We start from the raw sequence: 23,226 nt of genomic DNA, 5'->3' as shown, positions 1-23,226 counted from the left end.
ACATGCTCTTGCAAGGGAATTCTCCACGATTATATTATATTCCTTAATATAATAACAATTTACCATAACAAATTATTATTCATAAACCACCATAATGACAAACCACCATCCCACTTCCTATGATGAATAACCAATTTTCTAAGATTTCAAGATAACAATATAATAGCATCATAACAATTAACTAGCATGTCATCTTCATATGAAGTTATAACGATTAACTATCTTACCATTTCACAGGATTATAACAAATTTAACTGTCAACTGACTTCATGTGAACCTCAACGGCTATATGAACATTTTAAATTGGGTCGAAACGTGGGATGTAACAGCATGGATATGAATTTTCACTTTTAATTAGGATTTTTTACATTAAGGACAGAATCTATCAATATTAACAATGGGTTCCCATTCTAGATCTCAATGGGCACCAGTTTCTTCTTGTGCTGAATGGAGGTCCAAAAGTAGATCCAACATTCAAGACGTAATAAGTTTGGATTTGTTGTTAAATCCAATATCCCTAGTATGTATAATGCTTATACTGTACTGAATTTTTTAAGGATATTCATATCTGACAAGAAAGAAGTCATTTTATAAGCATTTATGTTTTTGTCAATGAAGTATGTTGTCAATTAGAAAAACTATTCTGGTTTTAATACAATGATACACACATGTTTTTTTTCAGAATGTTGGATAAAGATGTCAGTTATAGCTTGTAGTTTTATCTGTTAATGAATGCAAGTTTTCCCAGAACTGTCTTATAGGAGGCAGCGGCAGCAGGAGTAAAGTTGCTTAGCCTGCCAGAGAATTTCTCTTTTGTGGGTGCTAAGGATGGAGAGAGTCTTAGCATAGCTGATGCCTTAGATGGGCCTATCATGCAACGTTACTGTTCTCTTGCAAAGTAAGTGCTTGGACCAAAGTGCTTAACTTTTTCCTGTTATGACCTTTCATATATTATATGCATTGAAAAGCCTTCTAGAATTGGCAGTTTTTAAAAAATGTACAGAGAGATGGTCCTGCCATGTGAAAAGAAAGTTGTTTTTCATCTAAATAAATGTTTGACTTGTCAATGAATTGCCACATGTAACTGGTTTTATTGATTACATTGTATGCTCGCTTGGCACCCTGTAATTTTCTACAGAAATGTCATGTAGTGCCGTGCTGCTTTTATATGCATTCCCTTCTTGATTGAAGCAGTTATGTAATGTCCCATATTTGGCTATCTTGGAAAGCCTGGGCAATTTTCTTGCAAAGCCAATTACAAGAGACATATTTCCCTTAAAGTTTTAAAATCCTAATATTCTTATTGCAAAATTTTGGCCACATAAATTTTAAATTCAATCACTTGGTATTGCAGGTCAATGTATCTGAATCTCTCTATCTGAATCTCTCTTGAATAGATCTTATATGTATTGAAGACCCTCTATTAAACGAATGAAAGGTAATGGCAGTATGTAGATAATTACGGATGTAATATAGATCTGGATATTATAAGGTATTGAGGATAGTACAATTGATCCTATGCTTGTAATATACAAGATCAAATAATGAATTATATCAACACAAGTATATGGTTTGCCATTTCTGATATCTCTCTTCTATGAATGCGATATCCACTAATCGGATCACTTTTTGACTAGCGAAACTTATCCTACTGAATCAATTAGTATAAGGATGAATGTGGTCAATAGTGTAAACGATTTGCTGTTTCAGATGTTCATACTTGGTTCATACAATGTAGGAATTGCCGTTTCTAATCGACTTCACTAAGAACAATGCAGCCTGACCTTCTTGCTTCTTAGGAGAAACCTCCACTCAAATCTGTAGAACTGATTGAACAACGATTGATTAATGATCCGAATTGTCTTACTGTGTAATGTTCCTATCATAAAATAAATATTTAATCAAACCCTTTTTAATGGGCCATTTGATTTAGTATATCTCAGACCCACTTTTATTTAATTGTTTCCGTAGGTAGGGGTGGCCGTTGACTATTTTTGTAAACTCTTGGAAAGTTTCTCCGACGAGTATTTAAGCACGGCATGTGGGTAGTAATTGGTATGCTATTCGGATTATATTTCTTTGTATTGTGGATTCCTGTTGGAGTTTAGTATTGTTGGCCATTTCGGAAGTGAAAGATCTTCCCTATTTGGTTCTCCTGGTTTTGGTAGGATTCATCCCTCACCCTATTCCGTCTTTGTATTACTTGCTCGAATCTGGCAAATCTGCACACCATCTTTGTTTGCAAATACATATATCTGTGTCCATCTTTGATTGGTTTTCAACTTTTCAATACTTGTACTGGCATTATTTGATTTTTCTGGCAAATCTAATCAACTTGTACTGGTAGCTTAAAGTATGGCTCAATCCTTTGTGAAGCAACCTGCAATATCCTCCTCCCTCACCCCGACGACACTGTACCATTCGTACAACTCCAAACTTTGTCGTACGCACTACACGCTCATACCATACGGACGCTTCCATCATCTTATAGCCCACACACACCGTATGGCTAGACACCATTTGCACGACCATCTGGACGTCTACCATACGGTCACCAACTAGCCGTATGACCATCTACACCCATACCGTACAGTCACCAATTAGACAACCATCTACACTCCATACCATATGGCCTCCAACTAGCCGTACGACCATCACTTCCCTCTCTCGCAGGCCATACAGTCAACTTGCTACTTGCCCAATCGTACGATCCCCTGATTATCAGCCGTACGGCCAGTTTTTGCTCTGAGTTCGGGCATTTAGAAAGAAGCGTCGGGAACAGAACATTACATACTGCGGTCTCCTATATAATACAATGTTACTTATGCAATGTTCAAGTCTCTATTTCCCATTTCAACCTTTGTATTCATGCTATCATTTGATACTTCCATATGAAGGAGCCTTCTACTGCCATTTTGGATTAATAACTTCTTCAATGATCCCTGATGGAGAATGATCTATAGTCCACTTATACTTTACAAATAGAAGAAGACACACCACTCCATTTGATGAGTCACATCTCTTGCCATCTTTTCTCTTATTAAAGGATACCAATTAATTTATGAGTTTAATCGACGTCTTAAAGCCTAAGTGCTGTCATCAGCAATGTGAAACCTGTTTGTGCTTTTCCACATGGTCGAGTAATCTTTTCTTGTCTTAATCTATAATATCAATATTAGTTCATCGTGTCATTATTATGATCACCATGTATCATATAATATCTGAATTATGGTTACACTAGAGAGGAGATGTTGTTTCCCTATGCAGGTATCTCTGTGGTACAGGGGCATTCTAGAGATTTCTAGATTATTATGCATATAGGCAACTGTTTGTTTGTAACCTCCCAATAATCTCATAGTGATCTGAATCCAATTATTTAGCAAATACATAGGGAGTTGGACGAAAATTATGGATTATTGTTTGATCATTCTTAAATAAGTTAATTAGTAATGGATTTTTATAGGCTTTTATTAGTTTTTTTGCATGGATAAAAAGGAGGCAATGTTTGAGTCTTGAGATGGGGAGAATTCATGTACAAGAAGAAATATAACATAATCTCTCTATTATCTCTCTGTTATTGTTCTATATTTTGGTTGTATTCCCCCCTCACCATTGTGGTATCAGAGCAGAACTGTTCCTGTGCCTGTGTGACAATTAGAGAGCTGCTACGAGATAGAGAATGGGTGAATACTATGCCGGTATTTGAAGAGTCGAACCTATGCCGAATTGAAAAGTAAGCACATGCCTGGTTGTTGTTGCGGTGGTGCAGAGTATGGCTATTTCCTGGATTTCAATTTGAATTCGCTGGGCATGAGAAACAATAATTGGTGCAGACATTTGAGTTTTGTGAAAGGAGAAGACTGTGCAGAGAACATTCACCATAAAGATCTACGAGGAGAAGTGAAGGATGCTTGAAGGAGGTACAAAGCTATGTAAAAGAAGGTTGTCTTAGCTGCTGCAAAAAAGCCTCTAAGGAGGAGATATAGTCTTCTAAAGAGATCAGTGGAATTTGCATTTGGAAAGAGGAAATCGTGAAAAGGAGATTGTGAAGTTGTTGGAATTGTTTTGTTACAAAAACGCTCATCTAGTAATTTAATCAGATGAGGTTGGTTGTACACTTATTGCATATATTTTTGATCATGAGGATAGTGCGAGGGGTGCCCTCATGTAATTTTGTTCTATTTCTTTGTGTTTTATTTTCAGCTGTAAGAGAGGTCACTGGAAGGCTACTGTTGTGAAAATAAAAATAGAGATCACTGTATTAAAGTTTGCAGATATAATCATTTGAAGATGTTTTTTGAAGACCACGTCAAATTGATGCTGTCCGTCTCAAGAAAATGTCCCTATACTGGAAACTCCAGCATAGCATTCTTGGTCTGGGGATGAAACATGTTGAATAGCCAATGCCAAGGAAGTGTATGGTGAAAAGGGTGCTGTCTAAAGTAATTACCGCAGGACTGTAATTTTTATCTTATTCTACTTTTTATTTATTAAAGCAGTAGTTGAAAGGAGGCCGCAGAAGTTAAAGTGGTGTAGGAGCACCCCAACATTTGAAAAATTATGTCATTTGAATGTATTTAAAATTCAATCTGTTCTATTTAAATCCCAATGTAAAAGATTATAAAATGACCGTGAATGTCCATTTTGATATGTTAATAAGGGTTTTATAAAGTTTAGGGGTCATTTCTATAAAAATGCAAAAATTGAATGTTGTCATAAAATATTGTCAATATGAAAAGTTGATGTAAAAGGGAAGGTGAACAGTCATGGGGGGTAGCTAATAAGTTAGAGAACTTGGAAAGGCTTTAAAATATCATGTATTGATTGTGATTATGAGAGAGGACAAGTTGGAGAAGTTTGGAGAAGAAATGAAATAAAACAAACTTGATTTTGTAAGTTTTCTTCTAAGTTTTCTGAGTAATTTTTCCAGAAATTTGTCCGATGTTTGTATTGGTATGACCACATGTGAAAAGATACAGACCTGCAACTTAAATTTTTGGAAAGGTTTATGAGTTAGATTTCATTTGGCTTTGGTTTGGACTTTGGTGTAGTTTCATCGTGATTTACATAAGTTATGATCGTTTTGGTGAAGGCAGGTCTCAATCTATTTTTGGGTTAGCAGTTTTGGTAAATATGGAATGACTTTTATTCCACTGATTGGATTTGGCTGTAACTTGGGGAAAATGTGTTTAACTCATTTCTCTTCACTCTCATAAAAGGAATTTGTTATATCTATTCATTAAGTAATGGATGATTGTTTGGAAGATCTACATTTTTGCCTCAATTATTAATTTGGTTTGAAGTTTGCCAAAATATGCAAAATTTCTTCAAAAAGTTATCAACAATTACTAGTTTGATTTGTGAAACCTTTTTCCTCTGCATCATAAATGCATTGGTTGATCTGTATTCATCAAGTTTTCTAGTTGTGAAGCTTAGACTTGAAGCTGTTTGGCAGTCAAAAGAGCTCAAGAGAGTTAGGGAAGTTACTACTTGTGGAAGACTTTTTTTGAATTATCCCTAGCAGAGATGATTCTGTAATCAATCGTAGAGAAAAGAGCTGAGGTTGATGAGACTATTTGTCGGGTTGATAATAAATGGTTGTTTTGGAAATAGATTTCTTTGTGCCTCACGAGGGTTCTTGTATGAACAAAGCATTCATTCAATGTAGGTAGTGTCAGAAAGAGAGAAAATTATGGTAATCCTTACAATAAAGGTTGCATAATTGAGAGAAGGGAAACACTTGCAGCTAAGGTTGCATAAAGTTGTAGAAAGAACTCCACAAGTTGCAAATGTGTTTAGAGTTTTCCAAAGAAGAGAATAGGTGAGGCTCTTGGATGTGAGTAGAGTGCAGAAGCCTAGAAGAGTAGAGGAAGTTCAAAGTTTTGAGAAGAGAGAACCAATGTTACCAAAAGGCCAAGTTTAGAGGAGAGAAGCTTGGTGAAGTATTGTAGCAGGGTGAAATAGACTTGATATTGCAGAGGCTTAGTGTAGCTCACAATTGGATGAGAGAAAGTTCACGATTATTGATGATCACGACAAGGGTTCAAGTGTATGTTACAATAGAATGGAGGAGAATGTCAAAGCAAATGGCATAGAAATGAGAAGAATGAACCAAGAGGAATTTGACAAAGAAATTGTTGAGATGAAGGAACAACTTGGTATAATGACGATGCTTCTACAAGAAGGTGAAAAAGATCAGAGACGTGGATGGAGAATGAAGAAGAAATTTACTTGGCCTATTAAGGACTTGTTTTCAAGAACACTGAGGACAAAGCTAAGACACATGTTGAGTGCTTGGTTGAAGGAAGAACTCAATGCAATTGAGTTTGAGGACAAAAAAATTCATATTTGTGAACTAGACAAGGGATCATTTCTTGGAGAGGATGATGATAATTTTGATGAGAGACTTCATGAAAGTCTCATGGACTATTTAGAGAGTTTAGATCAACATGAAGATTCGACAACAAAGATATCAAATGAGGTCATAGATCCTTATGTTTTAAAAACTAATAAAATGTATACACATGTAGGATTTCTAGGTTTTCAAGAAGATGGTTAATCATTGAAAACTATTATAAGAATAGAGGAACACAATGAAATTTGTTGCTAGAGAAGGAGAGACACAATTACCTTATGAAGACGACCAAAAGAAGGATTGAGGAAATACACATCAACATTTAGATACACTATTTGATAGCAAAGTCAAAATCATTGGAGATGTTGAGAGAACCCAAGGATGAAATTTTATTTCATTCAGCACAAGAGGATGATGGTAGAAACGAGAACATTCTAGTGTGTCGAGTGACGGATGACAATGTTAGAAATGCAGATTTAGATGTAGAATTGAGTATATTAGAAGAATGGCTAGTTAATTTGAAGATTACGAAGTACCACAAAGAGGATACAAATAGGAAGCATGAAGAAGATAAAGATAAGATAAATTAATTAATGTTCAACAAGAGACCACAAGGGTCTGGAAAACTTACAACAAGGCAACAACAGACAACATGAGCACCAAATGGTTTCTGCAAAAAGAACAAGCAAGAAAGTAAAAGAAATAGAACAAGGAAAGACTAAATACTCCTCACATATGAGAAGTAGTCCAAATTCAAAGGATACGGTCTAAGGCGAGGGTGTGCCCCAGATTGTCTTATGGAGCTGCTGGAAATAGCGTGATGCTACTTAGTGTGTCCTTTTTGAGCTTCAAGGCTTTACAGATTTGTGTTTCTTGAAGGGGGACTAGGTGACTGCTTCATCCCCTAGGCAGGAGATATAGTTGTGAAGAAATAGGTGATGAGCTGGTTTGAAGTCTGTTTCAACGGAAATTGAAGCTACAAAGTATGATCAGTAAGCTACATGGCCTCCTAGAGATAAAGTGCAAGACATCATTGATCAATGTACTTGAAAAATGAAGAAATGGACGTACAATCTCTAAACAAGCAGTAGAACCTCCCCTTGATCTCATAGTAGATGGGGCAATGGAAAACATAATAGGTCTTAGTTTTTGCCTCTCTAAGGCGACAAAGGTATCCAATCCTGTCCTCTTTGTTAATCTGGTGGTCAGTCTATATATGTAACTGATGGGAACCCACTCTAAAAGATCCCAAAGAGATGCAGAGGGCACAAGTCCAATGACGAGTGGGGTACTAAGGGCACACAATAACCTTGTCTTGGATATCCACGTAGTGTTCAACATAGAAAGCATCCTCGGGCGGAGCCCCCTCAGAGGGTTACTCCATGTCGTGATAATATACTATCGGTAGATGTCAAACCTAACATGCTTATTCATCTCTTCCAAAGAGGGAAGGAGGTGAGTGGGGGCATCAAGAGAGAACTAAAAGGGGGGAAGGTGATCCATCGCAATCCCAATCAAACCAAGAAGAGCACAAGCTCGAGTGAACCAATAATGAGCTTTCTCAACAGGATTGAAGCTCGCCACCACCTTGGGAGAGCAATAGGCTAGGTAAGAATATCTGTGCTAATCCTCAGTAGACTTTGTGAAGCTCCGAAGATGACGGAGGAACTAAACCAAATCAAGATGGTCCCAAGCCTGAAAGGATGAGCTCCAAACTCAACCAAGATGATGTTGTGGGGGGTGGATTGATGACATTTGATAATCCGTCAAAGAATGAGGGTTTGGGCTCTCGACCGAAGCCCAATTGGATTCCAAGAGAGAGGGCCCCCACACGATAGAGTGTAGAGGATGGTCGACTTGGCCAAAGAGTCCAAGAGGGACATCTTGGTCGTGGTATCCTGGAAGTGATGTTTGAAGCACCGTCTCTCAGGCATAGCCAGGGAACTGAGCCCCTTATTAACCTAGGGTTGCATGCCAGGTCTCGTAATGAAACGAGGTTCTGAGAACTTAACCCCTAGATAAGTGTAGGATGATGTGATTTCAACCTCCTTACCCTAAAGGTAGAAATGGAGATGCAAGGTCTTCAAGCAATTGGAGAACATCACTCAAGTCTTGCCCAAGTTCACAATTAACTACCGTGATTCACAAAAGGAGGCCAACCCATCAAGAAGCCGTTAGAGCCCCTCTGGGAACGAAGCCAAAAGAACCACATTGTCAACAAACAATAAAATGGAGATCAAAAGTTGTTGTAAGTAGCAACCATCACCAGGGAGCAAGAAGGCTCAGAGGAAAGCCTTGAGAGCTTGTTAATGTAAACACCAAAAAGAATAGGGGAGAGAGGACAACCCTACTTCATCTCGATGAGGCTTTGAGTAGGATCCGAATATCCCCGAGGAGTCTTGGACCTGCCCACAACACTGCTGATAGCTGTCAAGAGAGTCTTAGAAACCTCAATGCCCCTAAGTCGCAAGAAGAGAGCCGTTTGAGGAACAAAATCAAGGGCTTTGTGAAAGTCCACAACGTAGCAGTAGACTTTTGCCGAGTAGTAACCAAGCCTTCTCAATGATACTTTGCAGAGTCAGAATATGGTCCTTGGTTTGAAAATTAGTATGAAAATCGACTTGTCCCCTAGCTTGATAGTGTTTAACATGGTGTCGTAGAGTTTGACAAATGTATGCCCAACCATGATGGTCCTGTAGTTGCTAGGGTTCAAGAGTGACCCAGTCTTATGTATCAAAAAGATAATATGCGGAGACCAAGAGTTAGGAAAGTTAGTGCAAATCACTATGTTAAAGAGCCGTGAGAGAAAGGAGCGAAAACTATAATACCAAGCTTGAAGAACTCCACATTGGAACCCTTGCTCATTTGCTGTCTTGCCACTATTCATGCATCTAACTGCCTCACTAATGTTGTAGAATGAGAAGAGGTGGCAACGAGGCAGGCGGTTCTGGGGTGAGGTGGAGAGGGGGTTGGCTGAGGATATCATAGAGAGTAGGGGAGTGAGAGACAAGGGAGATGTGATCCAGGGTGGAGGGGGATAGTGGCGAGGGATCATGGTGCGCCAGAAGAGCTTCAGAGACAGAGATTTTCATTACATCATGAAGAGCATCCTCTTCTTGCAGTGAAGAAAGCGACGATAGGTGAGCTTCAACTAGACGAATGAGGGGGAATGAGTAGAGAAGGTCGAGTGAATTGGAGGGTGAAAGGATTTGTAGACCTTGTCAAACCACTAATTCATGGGGCAAGTTGTCTTGTGCTTGGGGCTACGGGAAATGGAGAGGAGGGTAGACTCTAATAGCGTAGTCGGAAGCGAATCAAACATGGAGGGAACATCTCTAGAATCGGTGAAGGAATCCTGGGGGAGGAGCCATCTAAGGTGGAGGACAAAGAGGTCATGATCACTCTCAATGAAGCAAAAGGTGGTGCGGATGGAGTGGGGGTAGCCTTGGGAGGGGTTGAGGACGTGAAGGGGTGAGGGGGAGGGGAGACCCTGAGGGTAAGGCTAAGGAGGGCGTGATCAAACAGGGGAAGTGAGAAATGGTGAAGTGGCTGATGGAGGGGATGAAGAAAGCAACAGAGAGAGCATAGTCTACTACACTCGCATCACCTTAGTGAGGCCAACAAGTGACAAGGTAGGAGCTAGGAAAGCAAGAAAGACCATTTAGGATCACCATGTTTGAGGACTTAAATATCTGTAGTAGATGGCAGCTGTATTTAGTGAGGGATCCTTGACTATCCTTAGAGAAACACTACAAGCCGAGGGTGCCCAAATTCGATTTGGCTGTACAAACCGGAGCAGACCCACAATCGTGGAGGGGGGTTTGAAGGTGTTTGATGTATGCATTAAAGTCTCCTGATGTCACACATGGTAAAAAAATTAGTAATGTACTTATTTAGGTTCTCATATGGGTCACGATACTCTGTGTTGTGAACTACGTAGTATGAGGAAGTTGACAAAAAATAACACACCACAATAATGTCCTTGTAATGTGACATCATTAGACCAATACAAATCTACATGAATCTGTCTAACCATCAAAATGGACCAAAAAGTCTTGTTGAAGAGGTGGTCTTTGACCGAATAAGCAACCCCACTTGACCCCTTGACCCCACTAGAGCATCGGACCTCATCCTTAAAAGAAGACAACCACTTGTAGCTGGAGATGTTCGGAAGAGGACGGATGAGGCTCTCATGAGTTTCTGTAACAAGGAGAATGGTTGCAGAACCAAGAGCACCCTGAAATAAAACCTACAAAGACCAGAAAGTACCATTGTCGTTCTAGCAGTTGATATGTAGGGAACCACTATGAGGCCCCGTCATGCCTAATTGTCACTGCGACCATCATTTGGTCTTAGTGGCCGACCTCGATTCCTATCCAGATAGGGGAGAATCTCAAATAACAACCCTGAGGTTCCTAATAACAATCCACTTCCAGTTGTGCCTAGCCTCTGCAAAAAGTCCCCGAGAATGTTTCAACTCAGCCACTTGTGATTTAGTAAGATCCTCATCAAGATAAATCTTGGTGGGAAGAAGAAAAAACTTCCTCCTTGCCCTAAGAACTCGACAACAATCGACCAAAGAAATGAGTTGGAGGAAAAGAGTGTTGTTATGGCTAACCCATGCCCTGTCAAGTGTGATGTCTGTAATGTTAAGCTGATTGCTGGGGAAGGAGTGACTTCTTAAAATGGGATTGACGCAGAGGGAGGGAGGCCCTGGACTCTTAGATTGAGCTTGCAAGCCCACCTAACCCGCTCATCCGTCAGTCTAGCCTAAACTAACTCTTCAACACCAGAGAGGGGCGCAAAGCTAGTGGTATTCCAAATTGATGCCCAAAACTTTATTTTCTTATCAGTTTTAACAATGAAGTTGTCATGAGAAGAACATAGTTCAGTTTGTTTAGCTTTAAGTTTGGAGATCTCATATTCTTTGGCCATGGTTTGTAAGATGTTAGAGTACAACAGTTTACAAAGCTCATTGTTCTTATTAACAAGTTTTGAGATTGAGATAGTGAGGTCTGAGGCAAAAACCTTCAGGGAAACATTGTCATGTTCAAGTTGTAGAAGATGTCCTTGGAGTTCATGGAGTGTAACGTCAGGAAGCTTCAGGCACTGGTATGTGAGGAGAGGAATGGAGCTGATCGGAGATTCCAACAACCCATCTCTAGCATCCGATATTGCAACCAACCAAGCAACTGAGCTCACTCGCTCACCAAAAACAAAGAACATGTACAGTCATTGAAATAGGTAAAAGGTATTGTGGAAAGTGCAAAAACATCAAGTCACTGCGAGCGTTGAAGACCAGAGCAACAAAGAGTGTAACAACGGGTGAGGGACCAACACACATCAATAGGCACGATCATCACAGTTGATAGCAAAAAGTGGGCATAAAAGATCTACATGAGAGCTCGAGATGGTAACAATCAAGCAACCAACGCGCAACAAAAACACACGAAAGTGGATCAGAGGTAGTAGGGAAATGACTTGCGACCAAGGGAGACATTGTAATGATCCGTTCCTTATGCTCCCTCTGTTTGATGGTCTTTGTTCAATTTGCAATTCAGATTTTAGACCATTGAAATGGTCTGTACAATATGGGGGACTCCGTACACCTAGTTGGAAGGGAAAAAGACAAGTCGTACGTGTTTTGAGGGCCATATGTTGAACATCCAAATGCCGTACGGTATGCAACTTGGGTGATGGCCGTACGATGTGGGATCTGGGAAGTGGATGTCGTACAGTGGAGGGGTATGTAGTTGTTTCTACGGATGAAGGTTGTACGGTGGCTAGAGCAAGCCGTACGATTGTTGGAGGTGAAGCAGGAGACAAGGAAATGGCCATATCGTAGGCCCAGATGGCTAAATGGGAGGGTGATGGGAAGATGTACAGCTAATTATGCTAGGCTATAGTGATAGATGAGGTACGAAATGGAGGGGAAATGCTAATTTCTGTAATCACAAACTTATAGATGCAAATTCATGAAATAAATCCAAACAAGAATAAAGTTGAACATGAATAACCTTCAATTAATATATGCCGAAAGATGATGCTCCAATGTGATGTCCCCGATTTCTAATTAGGTTTGAAAGTTGTAACCTACAACCATTTGTTGGTACAATATAAAAAATTATATGTAAAACGTATTAGCAACATTAGATTTAAATAGATACTAATCTAAATACTACCCAAGCTACCCATCCTAATCCTTCGGGAGAGATCCTTTCTCCAATTACCTAACCCTTTGGTGAGAACTACGTCTCTATTAGGTAATTGTCATAGAAAGAGCTTCTCCCTTAGGCCTCTTTGGGATCTCTGGTAACACCACTTGGTAGAGATCCCACTTCTACCAAGTCTCTTATCTCTGACATATGCATATGTTTGACCACTACAATATATATAATCTCTAAGAGATTCTCTATAAATATCTCTCTGGGTTCCCATTTAGAATCCCGACATTCCATTAAGAATGCCCTCTAGTCTCTGAGTTCTCCTTATGAGAAACTTGACATCCATAGTTGGATGCCCCCTACCAAGATTAACTTGGTCTCTATAAGAACTATAGAGTTCTTATCTCAGTATGATACATAACAAAAAAAAATGTATACCTCTATGTGCTCCTAAGACTATCTTTCATCGTATATTATCTCACTTGGTTTATAGTTTCATTCATATCTCTGTATTATCTGTTCAAATTGAGACTTGGATCTACCACATAAGAATAATGAACTATTCTTATTCTATTCAGTGTCGTTATGCTTCTTCATTTACTCTTCCTCAATGAATGTCCCCAATCACTATTGATTCTCCCCTTGTATTTAATCTTCTTCTTGCCCAGCGGTCACTATTTCTTCTGCATGACACTCCTTTACTAAGTATATGGGAATTGATGCCTTAAATATTATCCAGTGCCTCTGCCCATGTAATCTCTTTATTGTGGGCCTTGCTCTGATCAATACTATGTTTTTCTCGTTGTTTGTGGATATATGTGGATGGTGGTCACTTTCTCACACAAGTCAAAGTTCCATTGGTTCGATACTAGGCACGGGTTTGCTAACGTAGATATTATCCATGTGGTTACTGGAAGAATGGCTGCTGCCAGACCTCGTGAAATGTGATCCGCTCCTCTTTCTTATTATTCCAGACTTCTACGTTGTTTGTTTCTATTGACTCCATCTTGTTCAGTACCATCATCTTCTGCGAGGGGAGAAGTAAAGGTTGTATGTCTTTCTTGACGCTGATGTAGTCCATAGGAATAACTCTAATAAAATCACACCTGTCTGAAACTTAGTTTATGACCCTCTGTGGCACTGGCTCCTATGTGCAAATTGGTAAGTATTACTTCTCCACTATCTCCTCTTGCCTACCATTTTCCTAATTTTACCTTTCCTACCCTCATTCAATTGCCTCTAATCCTTTATATGTTGGATGACTATTGTGAATAGCCACTTGACCAGTTGGGCCCCTTGGCTTTATTTACATTGGTTTGATATAATTATTTTAGTTTGAGTAATAGATGGTGTATTTATTTTATAATAATATGAGTGGCTTATTATTAATTTTTTTTTATATATATAACTAATATATATAATTCACCTATTCACTTAAATATTTATTATATTATAATAATATAATCCATTCAATTCTTTGTGTGAATATAAAAGAATTTTTTTTTTAATTTTTTAATATTTTTTCTGTATAATTTTATATATATATTTATTTTGGGGTTATTAGAGTCCTACTCTCCCAAAATTGCTTGTCCTCAAGCAATTATTCTCTTCATGTTTCATAAAATTGGTTGATAAAATTTAGGATATGTTTATTTTCAAGGTTTGGGAACTAATATTTTGATCATCTCTCTTAGAGTTAAGATTCCCCAAAACCATATTCTTATAGTACCTTATTCACTCTTATAAATAGATATATTCTAATTGTTAATTTTAATTATACAAGTATATATGTTCCCATTCTTTAGAACAGTTTTGAAGTGTACGGGATGGCAAGATCATGCTCTGATACCATTGTGATGTCTCGATTTCTGATTAGGTTTGAAAGTTGTAACCTGCAACCATTTGTCAGTACAATATCAAAAATTGTATGTAAAACATATTAGCAACATTAGATTTAAATAAATACTAATCTAAATACTACCCAAGCTACCCATCCTAATCCTTTGGGAGAGATCCTTTCTCCAATCACCTAACCCACTGGTGAGAACTACGTCTCGATTAGGTAATTGTCATAGAAAGAGCTTCTCCCTTAGGCCTCTTTGGGATCTCTGGTAACACTACTTGGTAGAGATCCCACTTCTACCGAGTCTCTTATCTTTGACATATGCATATGTTTGACCACTACAATATATATTGTCTCTAAGAGATTCTCTATAAATCTCTCTTTCGGTTCCCATTTAGAATCCCGACATTCCATTAAGAATGCCCTCTAGTCTCTGAGTTCTCCTTATGAGAAACTCAACATCCATAGTTGGATGCCCCCTACCAAGATTAACTTGGCCTCTATAAGAGCTATAGAGTTCTTATCTTAGTATGATACATAACAAAACAAAATATATACCTTTATGTGCTCATAAGACTATCTTTAATCGTATATGATCTCACTTGGTTTATAGTTTCATTCATGTCTCTGTATTATCTGTTCAAATTGAGACTTGAATCTACCACATAAGAATAATGAACTATTCTTATTCTATTAAGTGTCATTATGCTTCTTCATTTAGTCTTCCTCAGTGAATGTCCCCAATCACTATTGACTCTCCCCTTGTATTCGATCTTCTCCTTGCCCAATGGTCACTATTTCTTCTGCATGACACTCCTTTACTAAGTATATGGGAATTGATGCCTTAAATATTATCAAGTGCCTATGCCCATGTAATCTCTTTATAGTGGGCCTTGCTCTGATCAATACTATGTTTTTCTCATTGTCTGTGGATACACGTGGATGGTGATCACTTTCTCATGCAAGTCAAAGTTCCATTGGTTTGATACTAGGCACGGGTTTGCTAACGTAGATATTTTCCATGTGGTTATTGGAAGAATGGCTACCACTAGACCTCCTGAAATGTGATTCGCTCCTGTTTCTTATTATTCCAGACTTATACGTTGTTTGTTTGTATTGTCTCCATCTTGTTTAGTACCATCATCTTCTGCAGGGGGAGAAGTAAAGATTTTATGTCTTGCTTGACGCTGATGTAGTCCATAGGAATAACTTTGATAAAATCAGACCTGTCTGAAGCTTAGTTTATGACCCTCTGTGGCATCGGCTCCTATGTGCAAATTGGTAAGTATTACTTCTCCACTATCTCCTCTTGCCTACCATTTCCCCGATATTACCCTTCCTACCCTCCTTCAATTGCCTCTAATCCTTTATATGTCGGATGACTATTGTGAATAGCCACTTGACCAGTCGGGGCCCTTGGCTTTATTTACATTGGTTTGATATAATTATTTTAGTTTGAATAATAGATGGTGTATTTATTTTATAATAATATGATTGGCTTATTTATTAAACATTTTCTATATATATAACTAATATATATAATTCACCTATTCACTTAAATATTTATTATATTATAATAATATAATCCATTCAATTCTTTGTGTGAATATAAAAGAATTTTATTTTTTTATTTTTTAATATTTTTTCTTTATAATTATATATATATATATATTTTGGGGTTATCAGATCTGATTTGCCAGATCCGAGCGAAGTGTTACAGGTGACAGAGTAGGGTGAGGGTTAAATCCCACCGAAACTGGGTAACCAAATAGGGAAGGTCTTTAACTTCCGAAATGGTGAACAATAGAGAACTCCAACAGGAATTCGTAGTATAGAGAAAATAATCCAAATTGCAGACCTAAAGACTACCTACAATCTGTGCTTAAATACTCGTCGGGAAAACTTTCTGAGGGTGTACAAACATAGCCGACGGCGACACAAACTATGGAAACAAAACAAAAATGGGTCTGAGACATATTAAATCAATCAGCCCATTAACAATAGTTTGATAAATGATTTATTTTAACGGGAACATTGTAGTTCTCTTGTCTCAAATTTTGCTTGTCCTCAAGCAAATGAAATGCTGGGTGCTGGAGAATGTGTTCAACCTCCCACGTCACGTCTTCCAATGGCAAGTGTTTCCAATGCACTAAATATTCCTTCACTGTGCGGTTATGCAGGGTCTTCTCAAGTACTTCGATGATCTCGGCTGGTTCCAATATGAGCTTTCCTTCTTCATTGAGTGGTGGAAGGTCTGTGGCTACTGTGACGTTCTATCCAATGGCCTTCTTCAGGCATGAAACATGAAAGATGTTATGAATACAGCTTCCCTCCGGAAGTTCTAGCTTGTAAGGGACTTCACCAATGCGACGAACTATGCAATAGGGGCCATAAAATCGTGGCTTCAATATTTCTTTTCCCTTTTCCTTCAATGAGGATTGTCAATATGGCTGGAGCCTGAGATAAATCAAGTCCCCTACTTTGAAACTCCTCTCCTTCGGTGCCTGTCGGCGTACATCTTTTGTTGATTCTGTGCCCGTTGTAAGTTTTCCTTCAGGTATTGTAGGCTGTCCTGTCCCTCCTGAAGCCAGTCCTTCGCCCTTGGTGCGCGACTGTCTCCCGCCACTATGTCGATGAAAGAGAGGGGTTCGTACCCGTACAGAGCTTTGAATGGTGCCATCCTGATGAACATGTGATACATGGTATTGTAACAATATTCTCTTAGGTGTATCCACTTGACCCACGCCCGTTGTTGTGTCAAAACGTAGTTTCGAAGGTAACCTTCAAGCCACCTATTCACAATCTCCATTTGTCCATCTGTCTGAGGGTGGTAACTAGTACTTGGTGACAATAGTGTCATTGCCAATCAAAATAGTTCTGTCCAAAAGATAGTGATGAATCACCCATCTCGATCATTGACAATGTTTTGGGGTAACCCATGTAGACCAAAGACTTCTCTTAAAAATAGATCGGCAACTTGTGCAGCCTAAAAATCTGAGGGGATGGTGAAGAAATGTGCGTACTTTGTCAATCTGTCAACCACCACGAAAATACAATCCTTTCCATTCACCTTGGGAAGCCCTGTTATAAAATCCATCGAGATACTTTCCCACTTATGTTCTAGAATTGGCAGAGGTTGCAATAACCCGCTAGGTAGAGTGTTCAGATTTCTTCTATTGGTAGACCGCACACTCTCTTACATACTGCAATATGTCTCTTTGAAGACCTTTCCATGAAAATCTCTCCCGCAGATTTTTGTAAGTTTAGAGGAAGCCCGGGTGTCCTGCCAAGGGTGAGTCGTGTACCTCCTTTAAAATTTTTTTCTTCAATTTGGATTTCGACACTAAAAATATCTGATTCTTATAGTAGATGATGTCATCCACCACTTTGTACTGATCATCTCGGGTGTTGCCATCCATTAACTCATAGACAAATGTGTTTTTGGAATAGTCTACCAACAAATGTGCCTTCCAGTTAGCTGAAATCTGGTTTAGTGAGCAGATGGCAGGTTTCCTGGACAAAGCATCTGCAACCACATTGTTCTTTCTTTTCACATATTCAATGTCAAAATCAAAAGCCTGAACCTTGTTTACCCATTTTTGTTGCCTTTCATTCAAGTCTTGTTGCTCTAGAAAATATCTCAAACTATTGTGATCTGTATGAAGGACAAACTTGGCACCCACCAGATACTGTCGAAACTTGGTTAGTGCCAATTTCTTGAGTCTCTTCCATGAGTTGCTGAGTGTCATGGATCTGTGCCTGATTCTTTGCAAGTTCTCTCAGTAGTGCCACGAGTTCGGCAACTGTGGGTTTTGGTTCGGTAGCCATTCTATCTGTGTAATGGGTTCTTCTCTTCCGGCTATAAACTCTCATTCACTGTCCACAGGCTGGCAGGATCGAAGCTCTGATACCACTGTAATGATCCATTCCCTATGTTCCCTTTGTTTGATGGTCTTCGTTCAATTCGCAATTCAGATTTTAGACCATTGAAATGGTCGTATGATGCAAGGGAGTCTGTATACATAGTTGGAAGGGAAAAAGATAAGTCTTATGTGTTTTGAGGGTTGTATGTTGAACATCTAGATGCCGTACGGTATGCAACTTGGGTGATGGCCATATGGTGTGGGATCAGGGAAGTGGATGCCGTACAGTGGAGGGGTATGTAGTTGGCCGTATGGATGAAGGTCGTACAGTAGGAAGAGAGGGCCGTACGGTGGCTAGAGTAAGCCGTATGGTTGTTGGAGGTGAAGTAGGAGACAAGCAAATGGCTGTACCGTAGGCCCAGATGGCCATACGGAAGGGTGGTGGGAAGATGTATGGCTAATTATACTGGGCTATAGTGATAGATGAGGTAAGGAACAAAGGGGAAATGCTAATTTCTGTAATCACAAACTTATAGGTACAAATTCATGAAATAAATCCAAACAAGAATAAAGTTTTGAACACAAATAATCTTCAATTAATATATGCTGAAAGATGATGCTCCAATTTGCCAAATCCAAGCGAAGTGTTACAGGCGATGGAATAGGGTGAGGGTTAAATCCCACCGAAACCGGATAACCAAATAGGGAAGGTCTTTCACTTCCGAAATGGTGAACAACAGAGAACTCCAACAGGAATTCGCAGTACAGAGAAAATAATCCAAATTGCATACCTAAAGACTACCTACAAGCTGTGCTTAAATACCCATTGGGAAAACTTTTTGAGGGTGTACAAAGATAGCCGACGGCGACACAAACTACGGAAACAAAACAGAATGGGTCCGAGATATATTAAATCAATCGACCCATTAACAATAATTTGATAAATGATTTATTTTATAACGGAAACATTATAGACACTTGTGATCACAATGGCCAAGGGAACAATGAGCAATGACACTACCAATAGGAAAACTCTGGAGAAAGCCCATGTGTAGGAGAACAACTATAAAGGAGTGACGACTGTAGGCAAGAAAAATGCAGGCTTTTTGCAGAGCAAAACACACAAACGACTGCAAGTAAGGAAAAAATGTAGGGCTCTTGCAAAGGAAAACTCACAAACGACCAACGACAATGCACAATAACAACAACAACAACAACAACAACAACAAACACACATTGACGCAGAAAAGAGAAGAGCGAGCACACATGATTATTGGGAAACAACATTACAGGGAGCCATGGTTGCGATCACAGGAAAGATTGTGGGAATGGTTGCTGAGGTATGGTCGCACATGAGTGCTCTAAGGGAGTCCTCGGGGAGTGAAGAAAAAAAGAAAATGTCATCAATGGATTGTAAAAGAGAAAGTAGAGGCCCAAAGAGAAACAAATAGATATGGAAGGACAACAAACTACATCTTAAAAGACAATGGTAAAGAAATGGAACCAATCATTCTTACGATTGATGGTGAAATTTGGAGATTTAATGTTTATTGTAATAAATATATTTCATATGCAAATTTGGGTACAAGTGAGAGTTTGAAGATGGAAGTCAACCTTTCATAAAAAAAACCATGGAGGAGGCAACTATGTGTTTTAAACTTTTTTTAGAAAAGTTTGGTGATGAATGGAAGCTGAATAGAGAAATGGAAAGGAAAACCATAAATTTTTATATTTTGAAGCAAAGCTGCAATGGAGCAATGCCAGAAGCATGGATCAACAAAGGAGTATGTTGGATATTGAGATTGCAAAGTTATGTATGTTAATGAAGAAATTGCCTAAGAAGAGGCATATTAAAGTGAAGAAGACAATTAACAACCAAAATACATCAGTAGAGAAAGTGGGGCATTGCATTTCAAAGTATGAAAACTAGGAAGTTTGTGGACGACAGTACCAGATAAACTACTAAAAGACGGGAAGACAACAAAGTCAATAAGAATGTTGGACAATGACAAAATTTAGTATGGGATCCAGGTAGGAAGAAGTAGATTGAAGACTTATGACCAGGAGGTCATCAAATTTTCTACCTCGAGAGTCTGATACAAGTGCATTTTAGGGATTTCTAGATTATTACGCATATAGGTAGTTGCTTGTTTGTAACCTCCCAATAAATTTTTAGTAATCTGAATCCAATTATTTAGCAAATAGAAAATATATAGGGATTGTGATATTGCTATCAGGATTTAACTGTGTGATTTTTGAGTCAAACTCATTGACCCATGTTTCATGAGTAGTGATTCAACATGAATCCATCTCTCATGAGAATAAATGGAACACTTAGCACTCATTGGATCTAGGTGATGCTCATAGGGGTGAAGCACCGGGACTTCCCGAGGGGTCACCCATCCCAGTACTACTCCAGCCTGAGCGTGCTTAACTACGGAGTTTCCTCCATGGTTAAGCCCAAAGCTTGCAACCCCATTTGCAAAACCTTCACCAAGTGTTGTGCCTATCAATATATAGGGAGTTAGAGGAATATTAGGGATTCTTGTTTGATCTTTCTTAAATAAGTTAAGTTGTTATGGATTTGTTAAAGGCTTTTATTTGTTTTTTTTATGGATAAAAAGGAGGCTACGTTTCAGCCTCGAGATAGGGGGATAATTCATGTACAAGAAGTAATATAATATAATCTCTATATATCTATTTGTTATTGTTTTATATTTGAGTTGTATTTCTCTCTCGCCACTTTGTAAATCACAACCGGTTCCTCAATAGTATTACGTTACTATTGATTAATTTTTCCCTACATCATTTGTATGTCGCACTCATTCTTGTATTTGTATCGTGTTGGACCTTTGCGTAAGATGCCACTCAATCAGGGTTTGCCGTTTCCTTTTTATTTCCAATATCATGTGTAATGTTTTGTATTTTAATTTTTATTATTATTAACTTCATTTATTTTATATTTTAGTATTATTATTTGTTTATTTTATATTTTAGTATTATTATTTATTAAATTCCTTTCCGGACAAGGGACATCACAAGTTATCTGGGTTTTAATTATTCCTCCAATCTATAATGACATCAAATAGTTTCAGTGATTAGAACATGCGAAGTACTAGTCATTATTATTTTGAATTCATTTTATATTTTAGTTTTGTTATTTATTTATTTTATATTTTAGTGTTATTATTTATTTATTTATTAAATTACTTTCCAGACAAGGGACATCACAAGTTATGTGGGTATTAATTATTCCTCTTGTCTATTTTTAAACTTCAAATAGTTTTTTAGTGATTAGAACATGCGAAGTACCAGTCATTATTATTTTGAATTCACCATTTTCTTTTCCATTGCGGGAATCCACCATTTTCTTTTCCATTGCGGATATATTTGGACTGATATGATAGTACAAGTGGTAGGGCAATGGTAAAAATATGTTATCCATTAAAATATCAGCACCTTGATGAGATTAAAAGGGGAACCAAATGATGGCTTATGGTTGAAACAATGCATATATCTTGTCAATCAAGGTCAACATGTCGTCATATCTGTCAAGTAGCTAAAGTTGCTAGAGCAATTTATCCAAGTTGATTGATTACGTGGTTTAAAATATCAAACACATCTGAGTATTAATAAATGCAACCAGGTCACTCTTGTTTGCCCCTTACAATGGGGCTACAGTTTTGTTTATGAAAATTGCCAGTCCTTTTATGGTACATCTTTAGATTCTCCCTTCTCTTCATTGTTTTTCATTGAAGTCTGAAGCTTTTGGTAATAGTTCAGTATGTTCATGTTCAACACATTTGGATGTTCTATACCTCTCCCCTAGATGTAACATCAAGTTATCAAAATGCTGACTGAAATTGTATTTAAATTTTCTCTTGCCAGCATATTATCATCTGCAGTTAATTATTGTGGATCTGTTTTGACTATGAAAACCAATACCAATCCTTATTTAGCTTTCAGTATTTTTTAAGGATCAAATTTTCCTTACTAGAACACATTGCCTAAGAGCAATAATTGTTCTAGTTCCATGAATTTATGGCTGTTGAAAAATAGGGAACGTTTAATGGCTTCTTGAAATATTAATGTTAAATATTTAGAACTTTCTGATCACCATGTTCTTGGGAGGTCAAGGTTGAAGGTGAGTAGACAGCGACAAAATATTATTCTTTAGCAAGTTCTAATCACAAAGATCTCATGAGGGCATATAGTGGATGAATAATGATTTTTATATGCTTTTTTTAAAAATAGACAACAATGCTTGATAGATGTAGCAATACAACAACATAAATATGCTGGAGCTCAATTAATATTGAGACAACTTATAAATTTGAATCAATCTACTATTACAATATGTTCTTGCTCCAAAGTACGAGACTTGCTGGTAAAACAAAATAAAGCTTTTACTGCAAATACAACCTCTGGGTGGGACTAGCTTAAGGAAATCAAAGGTTTCATTCTCCAATCTCCAAATTCAACTGTTTTTGTTCTTGAATTGATCGTTGATCACAAAGCTATGACAAAAACTATATGAAAATGGTATCAATTTTTGAAATTTGTAGAAAATGGATCTTTATCCTAGTGCAAACAAGGAACTTATTCAGTCACCATTTCCAATTCGAGATTATTTAATTGGGAAAACAACCAATTAGGTCCAACTTCAATCCTCTAGGAGAGCTGGACATTGTTTTTAGTTGTTTTCCTTTTTGATTTGATTGATTGGATATGATTATGATATGGATGTGCGAGATCTAGGAAAAAAGATAGGAAATTGACAAGATACAGCATGAACAGAGTGTTATAGAAATGGCAACAAACACAAAAGAGGATAGATCTGGAATGAGGAGATAGGAAAGAACCTATGATAGCAATCTGGATCTGAAAATATTATACTACTGATCTAGGTCTTGTAGTTTAAAGGTTTCTTTGTCAATTGTAAACATCAGATTCCGTAGCAAGGGATTTCTAGATCTTCCCTTTCAAAATTTAGCCTAAAAG

General features: G+C 38.0%; 1 protein-coding gene across 2 annotated transcripts in view; it reads left to right on the top strand.

Moving 5' to 3' along the window:
• LOC149555287 (Nitrilase/cyanide hydratase and apolipoprotein N-acyltransferase family protein) overlaps window positions 1–23,226 on the top strand; it is a 159,994-nt gene that overhangs the window by 5,704 nt on the left and 131,064 nt on the right. For both annotated transcript variants that reach the window (XM_089829411.1, XM_089829412.1), the window contains exon 2: window positions 762–898. In XM_089829411.1, coding sequence (XP_089685537.1) covers window positions 762–898 — 137 coding nt within the window. The remainder of the gene's footprint in view (window positions 1–761; window positions 899–23,226) is intronic.

The sequence above is a fragment of the Cupressus sempervirens genome, chromosome 5, assembly GCF_028749045.1.
Source record: "Cupressus sempervirens isolate cs-2001-9-10 chromosome 5, ASM2874904v1, whole genome shotgun sequence".
Taxonomy (NCBI): domain Eukaryota; kingdom Viridiplantae; phylum Streptophyta; class Pinopsida; order Cupressales; family Cupressaceae; genus Cupressus; species Cupressus sempervirens.
The sequence above is the reverse complement of the archived record's forward strand: the minus strand, read 5'-3'. Positions and strand labels throughout refer to the sequence as shown.